At 36.7% G+C, this 12908-nt stretch overlaps 1 protein-coding gene across 6 annotated transcripts in view; it reads right to left on the bottom strand.

Moving 5' to 3' along the window:
* Positions 1-11919, bottom strand: part of DCL2 (dicer-like 2) — an 86101-nt gene extending 74182 nt beyond the window's left edge. For 3 of the 6 annotated variants that reach the window (XM_088983563.1, XM_088983567.1, XM_088983564.1), the window contains exons 1-6: positions 11692-11840; positions 11125-11584; positions 10088-10201; positions 3695-3829; positions 1688-1772; positions 1480-1568 (exon numbers count right to left, since the gene is read on the bottom strand). In XM_088983563.1, coding sequence (XP_088839689.1) covers positions 1480-1568; positions 1688-1772; positions 3695-3829; positions 10088-10201; positions 11125-11274 — 573 coding nt within the window. In that variant the 5' untranslated portion in view covers positions 11275-11584; positions 11692-11840. Of the gene's footprint in view, positions 1-1479; positions 1569-1687; positions 1773-3694; positions 3830-10087; positions 10202-11124; positions 11621-11691 lie in introns of those variants that run through there. The other 3 variants (XM_088983568.1, XM_088983565.1, XM_088983566.1) reach the window with 3 other exon arrangements.
* Between the last annotated feature and the right edge of the window lie 989 nt (positions 11920-12908).

The raw sequence follows: 12908 nt of genomic DNA, 5'->3' as shown, positions 1-12908 counted from the left end.
GTTCCACTTAGTTGTGCAATAGATTGGTTCCAAGCAGTGTCAGTCTGATCATACATTATTTATGAAGAGAGAAGGAAATTTTGCAATTCTAATTGTGTATGTTGATGACATAGTTGTCACTGGAGATTAGACAAGCGAGATTGTGAGACTAAAGAAATTTTTAGCTTCTCAGTTTGAAGTAAAAGATCTAGGACCCATGAAGTATTTTCTTTTGGAGTTGAAGTTGCCCCTCAGAAAATAGTATCTTTATTTCTCAAAGGAAATACATCCTTAATCTTCTTCAAGACACAGGTAAAATGGGGGTGAAGCTGGTTGATTCTCCTATTGATCCCAATGACAAATTAGGTGACTCTGATGGAGAGACAATAAAAGATGTGAAACAATTCCAGAGACGTCTGGGAAAACTATTGTATTTGTCTATGACTAGACTAAACATTGCATATGTAGTAGGTGCCCTCAACCAATTCATGCATGCTCCCAAAAATGCCCACATAGAGGGTACAAAGAGGATCCTCAGGTATCTTAAGAAGTATACAGGAGCCGGTCTACTCTCTCATAAGTCTTTTATTTAAGGTATTAATACCATTCTCTCGTTAAATCCTATATTTAAGCTATTCTTTTCTTACTAATAGATTCTATCTTTTTTTACTTTAAATAAATTTTGTCAACTAGATCTATATCCAATACCTTTAGCAATATAAAACACATGTTTAAAACCAACTCAAAAATGGCATTGTTCTTCCATCATGTCGTGGGTAAGTAATTCAACCATCTAAGCCAATTGGGTCAATCTATGAAGTGATAGTTAAATAATAAAACTTTTAAAATGGAAATAGATACAAAAGATTACAAAAAATATAAATTGTAGAAAACCAGGTGCATCTCTAATATTTTATTTTAAACATGTTAAACGAAAATATGTATGGAAAACAGTAATTGTTCTATTGATGTTAACAATGAAATACAAAATTTAAAATGGCCAAAAAATGAAATTCTTTTCGTCAATCCACTAAGCCATGACATCACCACCTAATATGCTTTGACAATCCATTATCAATATCACCTATGATAAGTTCTTACCTAAGATTGCAGCTACCTGAAGCCTGCTTAGAGCAAAATATGTTGCTTTCATGGTAAAATGCAAATTCATGAATGAAGTATATCTTGAAATTTGTAATGATTCAACCCAAATCATCAAAATTCAAAAACAAAAGTCACTATAATTTTCTTTTTTCCTGAATGAGCCTCTTCAATTCTTTTGGTCTTATACGATTTGATTTTTATGTCTTTCTCCTCTCCAGGTATTCAAGGCATAATTGTACTTTCATCATAGAAGACCCTTTGAGAACAATTAGAAGACATTAAATGAATAGGATATAAACTCAGTGTAGGTTACGAAATCCAATGCTAAAACATGCTTGGTAGCAATAGGAAGCTTTAACAATAAGAAATAGGAAAACAAGATGCAATTAACCCAACCTTTGAATTCATAATATTCTCAAGTTCAAGAATGTGTTTTCCATAGGCACATGGAGAGCTTGAAACTGTCAACCAACGAAAGCATAAGGCTGGGGATCAAATGTGAATACCATAACACTATATCAAAAAATCTGTCAATCTCAAGCAAAGAGAGAATCATAAGAAGTAACAGCAAAATTATAACACAAAAGAAACACAACGCATTTACCTTTAGACTTTATAGGGGAAGCAGTCATCCCAAATATCCTAGGAAGATGAATGGAATTTGAATGCAATTGCCGATGATAGAACTCCTACACAGCAATCAAGATTAAAAGCAAACAAGTCATTAGGCACTCTTTTAGTATATATAAATTCCAATGAAGAAACATGTGCATAGCTATTATGCAAATAACCAGTAACAGAAGAAGCCTACACAATGCACAAGCCAAAGAGGGGATATATGTGCACATACACAGGAATAGGGTAGGACAAAGCAATGGAGGGGGGGGAAGAGCATTTGCCATATGCATTTCCCAAACTTACATATATGCACAATAACAAACTTTATGTTAAACAACAAAATATCTCAAATATATGTTATCATCACCCAAGCCTTATCCCAACTATAGGGGGTCGGCAACATGAATCCTGATTCGTCATTCCATACTATTTATTGCCATATCCATTGTTAAATTATGGGCATTTATGGCATTTAGTGATCAAAAGCATCTGTGGGTTGCACCCAAATGATTGGGATTCAGGCTTACTAGGGGACCAACTTTGAGAAGCCCTTGGAGATCAATTTTGACTTTATGTGGTTTTAGTGCAAAGTGTGAAGTTCTAGGAAAATACTTGGGAGGTATTCCAAGAGAAAATTAACATTTGTGACCTACAAAAAAGAAGATCTAATTGTTGCCTTTCTCCTTCTTGGTGTTTACTTTGTAAAGCTAATGGTGAAACGTGCTATCACTTGTTAATCTCCTGTCCTTTTGTTTCTTGTACCAAGAGAAATCCAAGAGCTTCAACAATCAGAGGCATTTTTAAGGATGAGAGAGGGCTTCTAGTGGCACTGTTTTCAGCACCTATTGGAGTAGGAGGTTTTCTAAGAGCAAAGGTCATGGTTGTTATGGAAGGGGCACAAAGAGCAAGAATGATGAATGTAAATAAGATAATTATTGAGACTCTAAGTTGGTGTTGGAGTGGTTGTAGAGTGGGGAGATAGCTCAATGGTAGTATAGCAATGAGCTAAAAAAGTTCTTATGGCTGACTAGAGAGAGTAGAGAGATGGAAGTGAGATTTCACTGGGTTCAAAGGACAACTAATAGTGAACTAGCTAAGCAAAGGGTAAGGAGGGAGAAAAGCTTTTGGGTACATTTGTAAGGAAAGCACCAACTGATGGTGGCTCAGTTGGTAGGGTCGCTGACTCATGTTGTGGCAAAGACCCAGGATCAAACCCCATTGCCACCAAGGGTGGGGTTTAAGGGGATAGGGGATGGGATGGGCTCCCCCCCCGAGGATCAAAGCTTTTTTATCTCTCCCATTGATGCTTGCAATTTGTACTTTTTAATTTTCATTAATAAAATATTCAGTAATTGAAATAGCTTGGTACATTGATAGGAGACCATCTGTAGCACCAATAAGAAGAAGTAATTTGTTGCAAGTTGACGAGCTAAGGGCAGGCAATAATAAACATGGAAGCCATATAAATGATTTAAGGGCCCATAATTTAACAAAGGAACAGAATTCATACATCTGACCCCACATAGTTAGGACAGGGCTTTGTTGAATTAAGTTGTCTGCAATTGTTGTGAACTTGCATATTTTAATAAGTTAAAAGGATAACCCTTAGCTTTACCATCACAATATTAGCTAGTTGGACATTGCACCAAAACTACACATATTGTGATTTCTTCATATTGTTATTTCTCTTTTTTTCCTTCTTTTTCTCTTAACCTCCTACTTGCATACTTTGGATCAGATAACATTATGTTGATTACGCATACAAAAAATCTCAGCATCAACTGCAACATCTTGGTTTGGTGCTAAACTTTCTTTTAATTGTACTTACAAAACCTTTTTTTGTGTCAATGAAAAATAAAAAAGGAAAACATCTTAGTGCAACTATCATACTTAAATACAAAAAAAACTTACCTGAAAGAAACCATCATAAAACATTCTAAACCTTTAGTATTCAGCATATATTTGGAAAAAAAATGCATAAAACAAATATTACCATCATTATACAAGCATAAGGGCTTCGACCTCTTGCATTGTGACATTCATCAAATATTAGCAGTTGTATGATCTCCAGCTTCAAAAGACTATGCCTCAAGGCATCAAGTAAAATCTGAGGTGTCATCACAAAAACCTGTATATATTTAAAGGAAAAAGGTCAAAGATTTTAGCAAACAATGAATACATCAAAAGAGATAAAAACAAGAAAAGACATGATGATGTCTAACTAAGAACATCAATTGCAACTAAAAACATCAGAAGGCCTAACTATATCATGCAGATATCAAATTCAAGTAATAGGAGATTACCATCCAGTGTCAGTACTGCAATAAAAATTAGAAACAAGGAAAAGGACAAATTTAATCATTTTCTTTCTTGAACATCCTTCTACTCTGCCTGCCCATAGATATTCTCAGCACAACTGTTTGGCACCTAACCGTGCCAGGTCAGACATGACCATTTATATATGCATTGCCAGTTTTTTTTCCTGGGGAGTGCAGGTTATGAATATAAAGCCATTGAAACAATTCAGAAGACACTGTCTCTATGACTTTTACTTTTGCAATTAACAATGCAGTATACACCCTCAACAACCCCCGCAAAAGAGAAAAATGAAATTAATAAAATAACCCTACTGCTGCTGGCATATCCACAGAGACAAATCCACCAGTACTCTCCACAACAAGATTCATGGCCTTCTGACAATTCCATTGAGCATGAAAAGGGTTATGTACAATTGATGGAACTCATGGGAGTAGAAAATCCTCCCAGATTCGGAAAATTGAAAAGAATCATTAAAATCCTATGATGCTAGAATCTTGGGCTAACAAGTGTTAGAATGTGGGTTCAAGCCTGAGAGAAGCCACTTTGTGCAAGAAAAACATAAACAAAAGTTATAGTCAACCATACAGGGGTATCTTCGTCTTTTCAGTATATTATTAGTGTGATGTAATTTCTATTATGTTCAAGTTTAAGTTATATGTCCCATACTTGATCAGGGACATAAAAGTCTTTATTTACTTCATCAGAAACAAATAAATACAATCTGGCCGATTAGAGAATTGACTTCTTCTCTAGATCGAACCAGTTTTCTCCTCCTCCTCTTCTTTCTCTCTTCTCTCTCTTTCTTTTGTCTTTATTCTCTGCTAATCTAGGACTGAAAACAAATGTTAGCAAAAGCACTGTAGTTCTCTTTGTGGAGACTCTGTAATTTGATGTATCTTATTAGTATAGTCCCTGTTGTATATTAATTTTACATTTTATTCTTCTTTTCTCTTTCAGCCCTATAAGGACATTCTTGTAATTGTACATATCTTTTAATATATAAGAGACTCTTTGAGGTGGGGGTCATTCATTCTTGACACCCCTAAGATTATTCTTGTTCTTTTCTCTATTCGGCCAAGAGTGTTGACATGGTAACAGAGCATGTTGCTCTTTGATCTATTTTATCTCTCTCTCTATTCCTGTCGTATTAGGGCTGTTTTGATCAACCCTTTTCTGTTCTTTCTTCTTTGTGCAACCAGCAGGAGAGATTTCATTAGATCTCCCTTGGGAGACATTGGTTCGATGCCAAACTTCAGATCTGGTGTCGCCTAAACCTGGTCTATTTTCCCTACAAACAGTATCTGATTTGGTGAAGTTTTCGAAGGAGTTTTGATCTTCTTCTTGGGGCGGCAACACTGTACAGTTTCCTTTTTTGGACTGCAACAGCTTTGGACTTCAGATCTGGTGTCGCCTAGACCTGATATATTCCACCTACAAACAACATCTGACTTGGTGATGTTTTCGAAGGAGTACTGATCTTCTTGGGGCAGAAACACTGTATAATTTCTTTTTTTTTGGACTGCAACTTTTTTCTGGACTTCAGGCCTTCTACATCAGTCTGCAATTTGAGTTTTTCTCTCTAAATTGAAGGGTTCTCTCAAGCTCTTCTTAACCCTACACTCAATTTCTAGTTTGGAGTTTTAAGGACTGTTTCGATCAGCACAAGATCGTGTTCTTGAAGAAGATGCCTGATGTGTTGGTAAATCACAAATTTGTCTCAATTGGCTGACTCAATCAACTTATAACCCTAGATCTGGTGTCATCCTAGGGTTTTCTTGCCTCCCATTTATTTGATTCAGACTTCAGATTCATATTTGAAAGGTCTTAGACTCGACAGTCTTAAAAACTTGCCTTTTTTGGCCTATCATCTTGAGTTCTTGATTGCTGAATTTGGTTGTCTCTGATATCCTTGTGCTTGAACTGCTATTTTCTTGTTGAAATGGCCTCCGATAGAGTCGATACTATTCCTATAAAACTGGAAGGATCTACCTATGGAATTGACATTGTTGTTGTAGCACATGGGAGTAAGAAATCTACTACTAGTGGTGATTCTTTTGTTAAAGGTGATTCTCTGGCATCTATGGTTGAGCAAAACATTCAACAACTGGTAACATCTACTATTTCTTCTACTCTTTCTGCTATTGGCTTACCTGGTGAGTTTTCTGGTTATTGTGCTTCTCCTTCTCATATTTGGATTATTGACTCTAGAGCTACCAACCACGTGACATGAGTCTACCCTAACCAACCAAGTAACCTTACTGAAACCCATCACAAACATATGTTACTGCCAATGGTGAAAAGTTAAACATCATTGGTAGTAGTAATCTGTCTCTTAAGCTTTCACCCACTACATCTTTCCCTCTTACCAAGACCCTTCTTGTTCCTAATCTCACTACAAATTTGATTTCTGTTGGCCAATTAGTTGATGAAGGTAACATTCTCATATTCTCTCAGGATGGATGTTTGATTTAGGACCAAAACACTAGGAAGGTGAAAGGGAAGGGGCGCAAGTTGGGTCGTCTGTTTGCATTGGAGTTCAAGAAGTCTCAAATAGCAGCAGCATCAGCTTATTTCAGTTCCTCCACTTCTAATTCCTTTCCAAGTCATAGAAATAATGTTTGGGGCTTATGGCATAAGCGCTTGAGTCATTTACATGCCGAAAAATTAAAATTTTTGTTTGATTCTGGCCATATTAAGAATAGAGTTCCTTCCATGTACACCTTTGATACATCTTGTATTTCTTGTTGCTTAAGTAAGAGTCATACCTTACCATTTCCTCACATATCTGAGCATGATATCTCTCCCTTCGAGCTTATATATAGTGATGTCTGGACTATATCTGTTACTTCTCAGTTTGGATACAAATATTTTGTGTCGTTCATTAATGATTGTACTAGGTACACATGGATATACTTTCTTCGCCACAAGTCTGAGGTGTTCCCAACATTTAAGCTACTTCATGCTATGGTACAGGTTCGGTTTCAATCACAAATGCATATTCTCCATTCAGATTCAGGGGGAGAATTTTATCCTACTTGAAGAATCATGGAATACAAGTGCAATGAAGTTGCCCAGATACTCCTTAGCAGAATGGTGTGGCCAAGCGCAAGAATGGACATATCCTTAGTGTTGTGAGGACATTATTGCAGGAGTCCCATACTCCATCTTCCTTTTCGGTAGAGGTAGCCATTATAGTTGTGTTTTTTATCAACTATATTCCTTCCTTTGTTCTTGGTAATATGTCTCCCTTTCAGAAGTTGTTTGGTTGTTTTCCAAATTTATCTATGCTTCATGTTTTTGGATGTGTGCTTTGTTCATCTTCTCTCTTGTGAACGCTCTAAATTGTCTACACAGTCCGTCATGTGTGCATTTGTGGGTTACAGTCTTGACCACAAAGAATTTTTTTGTTATGATCCCTCTATTCGTCGCATTCGTATATCACGTAATGTTGTTTTCCTTGAGCACATTTCCTTTTTTGTTGGAATTGCTAGACTGTCTGCACCGTCTGTTTCTATTTTGTCAAACTTCGATTCACAAGAAGTTCCACCTCCTGCTGAGGAGGACAATCTCGTCTTCTCTCGCAAGCGGTTACGTAATCCAGCCCCTGCGCCTACAACTCTCCTTCCTCCCGGTTCAAATCACCATCTTACCACTGCTCTTGTAAGTGATACCTCTACTTCAAACACTCTTCATACTTTTGTTCCTCTTCGTTGTTCTACTCGTATATCTAGACCTCCTGACCGCTATGGTTTTCCTTTAAACCATAGCTCTTTGTCTGTTGTCCGATAGACAAATGTTCCTCACTCTTACCAGGAAGCTAATAGTAGCCCTCATTGGAAGGAAGCCATGGATGTAGAGATTCATGCTTTACATGAGAATGACACTTGGGACCTTGTGCCTGCTCCTCCAAATGCATCCATTGTTGGGAGTTGTTAGGTTTACAACATCAAGCTGAAATCTTATGGATCTCTTGATCGATACAAGGCACGTTTAGTTGCCCAGGGATATAGTCAGGAGTATGGTATCGATTATGAAGAAACCTTTGCTCCTGTTGCAAAGATCACCACAGTCCATGTTCTTTTAGCAGTGTCTACCGCTCAGTCTTGGACTATATGCCAACTTGATGTGAAGAATGCCTTTCTTCATGGTCAGCTGAAGGAGACGGTCTACATGAAGCCTCCTCTTAGATACTACAGTGATCCTTCTTTAGTATGTCGCCAAGAAAAATCTCTATATGGTTTAAAACAAGCTCCCCGGGCATGGTTTGAACACTTCTGCGATGTTGTAGTTGCTGCTAGATATAGCCAAAGTTCTTCTGATCACTCTCTCTTTGTTAGGCGACGGCCTCAGGGTATTACCGTTCTCCTACTATATGTTGATGACATGTTGTTGACTAGGAATAATGTTGAGGGCATTCGTGAATTGAAACTATTACTTCATAATTCGTTTCACATGAAGGACTTAGGCCCTCTCACCTATTTCCTGGGATTGGAAGTACATTGTAGTGATCGTGGGTATTTTGTTTGTCAATAGAAGTATGACTCTGACCTTGTTAAACTTGCTGGTCTTAATGATGAAAAGTAGGTCAAAACACCTATGGAGCTAAATCTAAAGCTATCTAAATCTGAAGGTCCTCTATTTCTCGATGTTGCCTTGTATCACCAGCTTATGGGGTCCCTCATTTATCTCACTATGACTCGGTCGGATATTTCTCATGTTGTTCAAGTTCTTAGTCAATTTGTTTATTCTCCTCATCAGCCTCATATGACTGTTCATCGCATCATTCGATATTTTAGAAGCACAACTTCTCAAGGACTGTTCTTCTCCTCCTCTCCTATTCAGTTGAGAGCATATGCTGATGCAGATTGAGCTAGTTGTCTAGACACTCGTAGGTCCACTTCTGGGTGGTGTGTTTTTATGGGTGATTCACTCATCTCATGGAAGTGTAAGAAACAACAAACAGTTTCCAAGTCTTCCACTAAAGCAGAGTATAGGGCCATGCCTTCGGTTCGTAGCGAGATTGTTTGATTACGATCTCTTTTTATGGATCTTGGCATTCAGCTTCCTACTCCTATTCCTCTCTATGCAGACAATACGAGTGCTATCAAGATTGCATCTAACCCTGTCTTCCATGAAAGGACCAAGCACATCGAGGTGGACTACCACTTTATCCAAGATCCTTTCACTACTAGGTCTATATCGCTTCCTCATGTAGCCTCAAACATGTTGGTTGCTGATATCTTCACCAAAGCTATAACTAGAGTTTGACATCTCTTTCTTATAGACAAACTGATGCTTATGTCTAGGCATCAGTTTGAGGGGGAGTGTAGAGACTCTGTAACTTGATGTATCTTATTAGTATAGTCCCTGTTGTATATTAAATTTACATTTTATTCTTCTTTCCTCTTTCAGCCCTATATGGGCATTCTTGTAATTGTACATATCTTTAAATATATAAGAGACTCTTTGAGGTGGGGGTCATTCATGCTTGACACCTCTAAGAGTATTTTTGTTCTTTTCTCTATTCGACCAAGAGTGTTGACACGCTTACCTGCTCAATCTCCACAAGCGTGGTATTGCTTCTTACTGCTTCTTACCTAATCTATGGAGGAAGCCTTTGTTATGGCATTAATCACTTTCAGATTCTCATTCATGACTCTTACAGAATATGCAACTAGCACAAAATCTTTGTTGCAATCTATTCCATAATTATTATTAAAAAGGAAAATATGGAAATCCAAATGATTTGTAAACTAAATTTTCACAATTTGAACAACACCTTTGAGGCCATGATCAAATCAGTAGACAAACTTCATTAGATATTCTTTTGAACAAACAAAATATCAAATTTGATGGTGTTGACTAACTGACAAATGCAGGCAAACCCATGTCTATGTTTAAGCAAGCTGCACAAGTTTTACATAAATATCCAAAAGTTTATAACATAAACCAGGCTAAGGATGATAATCAACTTAAAACAAGCATACTAAAAAATAAGAATACATTTTGATCCTTTTTTATTTGTGATGAGAAAACACAGAAGACAAAACTCAATGCAAATACTTGCCTCATACTTCTCAAGTTCCTCCTTCCAAGCGGATGCATCCCAGTAGTCAACACCCATTTCACCCCAGTATTTTCCAACTTTCAAATCAGTGTACATCTCTACAACTTTAGCTTGCTAAACAGTGCATAATAATATCAGTAAAAACATTTCTTCACTTACTGTCTTACTGAACCAAAAACAATAAAATAAAATAAATTTTGAAACAATTAATCATAGCATTCAACACAAACCACATTTGATATGAAACAAGAATTATGCATTGATTACCAAGACAAGAAGAACTAATGTGTGAATTATGAATGCATATACATACATATATGCATATATTTATAAATGTGTTCATGTAGGTGTGCTTGGATGGAAGTGTGTTTGAGATTGGCAGCGGAATTGGAATCACCAAGTCCACAAATCTTCACAGTCAGCCATTTGGATTCATTTCAGTGGTAAGTAAGTTTCAGAAGAGTGCAGGGTTTTTTTTTTTTTTTTTTTTTTTTTAGCTTAAAGGTCATACCCAATGCTGGACTGGATTGGATGCAGACCTAATTAACCTCTGAAATAATGTGGATTTTTTGTCTTTGAGTTAAAACATTATGAGAGATTTCAAAACATTGTTGGGAGGTTTCACATCTCTATTCCAGGGAACCAATACAAGTGTGGAATTTAAATCCAAAAATATTCTTGCAATCCGAACACAGTAGTAGATAATCGGAAGCGAAAGAAGATAATTGAATTAGAAAACTATGAAACTAAAGAATAAATTTGTTTATTTTAACAACTTGAGCTTGATAATGAAAAAAAAGGGGGGGAAATAAAATCAAAACTAAACAACTTATGAGATAAGCATGAAACGTCAAAGATCTATTATTGCATGCATTTGCATACACATAGAATTGGACAAAATTCAAACGAAATCAAATGAAAACCAAGAAAAATTTACAAGGCCACGACCATGAACTACATATATAGATAGATAGATAGATAGATAGATAGATACACGCACAAATAATTCAAGAGAAAGGAGTGAGAGATTGGATTACTTGGGCGACTAAAACAACAGTTGGAACTAAGAAAACGGCAATGGACTTAGAAGGTTTCCTGAGATGATGAGCATAAGCTCGTATCAGTATGATCGCGATCAGTGTCTTGCCCGACCCAGTCTCAAGAAATGCAATAGTGTTCTCCCTCATGGCCTTCTCTAGTGCCTCCAATTGATAACTGCATTAAACAACCTTTAACGCACTTAAACAATAAAAACAAGTGAAAGAGAAGAATTATAGGAAGTGAAATGAGGCCTTCGAGCGAAAGTGAGAGGATCAGTCGGCTCTCTGCCGTTCTTCGTTTCTGTGACGTCCATGGCTTCTTTTGTTTTGGGGTATTCGAGCAACGAAAGTCGACAGAGCAGTGGTATTTTAGGGAGGTCAAGATTGAGCGCACTTCATCAAATTTGCTCTTCACAGAGCGCACCTCACAGCCCCATCTCCCGTGTATCGCGAACATCTTCATGAATAACAATACAAAGTACGAAAGTACCATGGAATCAGGTAAGATTTGCTTCGCGAGAAAGTAACGTGCTCCGGAAGAAAAGCGACAAAAGAGAATATCACCTCGGTACGAAAGTACCATGGAGTTGTAAGCGTCAAGGGAACCAACGGAACACTAACTGATGGTAAGAGTTCGAAAATCGCTACCCGATTGTATGGGACAGACGAATTGGCAACTGTTCCTCACACTGCGCGTTTAACACCGATGTCACATGCACATCCCACCGTGCATTGGAAATATCTCCCGTGACTGTGAGGTCATCCAGTCTCCAACCCGAGTGTGGACGTTCTTCCAAAACATGTCCAATCCTTACTTTTGTCGGACTGGACTTGGACTTTTGTCTTCGGATGGGTTTGGGTCTAAAATTTCGGAATTTTTTGGGGCTGAGTTCAGGTCTAACCCTTGGTTAGCCTAAATCCGGCCCAAGCCTGTCCCCATTATATATGTATACCATTGTTTTCAAAATCGGATTGGACCAGATGGTTGGACAAAAAAAATGGGAACTGGTCACTTGATCGGTTCCGTTTTTCTCAAAACTACTTTTTCCCTCAAAATCGTTGATTTTGATCAGTAAACCGTTGAATTGACCGGTTAACCGTTTGAACAGTTTTGATTGTTTTGCAATTTTTTATTTTTTATTTTTTTGTCAGAACGGACCAACCGTTCGAACCGGTAATCAGACCCCTGATCGGTTCGGTCACTGGTTCGTTTTTAAAAACCATGATGAATACATATATAGACACATATTGCATGCATATATTTTATAAAAATATATTTATATGCATGAATACATATATACATATTTTTTAATAGACTATGTATGTATGCATATATATATATATATATATATATATTAAAATAATGAAGTTTATGATTTTTTTATTTTGTTAATTTAATGTCATTTTTTAAACAATCAATAAGATATAGACACATATTGCATGCATATATTTATATGCATGAATACATATATACATATTTTTTAATATATATATATTAAAATAATGAAGTTTATGATTTTTTATTTTGTTAATTTAATGTCATTTTTTAAACAATCAATAAGATGCTCTCCTTTTTCATAAAATTTACTTAAAATTGTTCTCTCTCTGGTTCCCAATAACCTAATAAATAATCTCATTTCCTAAAATTTCTCCTAAGGCTGCGCTTGGAATCGGTGTAAAAGGGTAGTTTTACATAAATTTTATCGATGTAGTATTTACATCGATAATCGATATAAAACTTTATGTTTGATGAGGTTTTACATCAATTCACGACATGAAAC

Source organism: Nelumbo lutea, chromosome 4 (genome assembly GCF_056320005.1).
Source record: "Nelumbo lutea isolate HS-2025 chromosome 4, American lotus-T2T, whole genome shotgun sequence".
Lineage (NCBI taxonomy): Eukaryota > Viridiplantae > Streptophyta > Magnoliopsida > Proteales > Nelumbonaceae > Nelumbo > Nelumbo lutea.
This window is presented reverse-complemented; position numbering and strand designations above follow the sequence as displayed.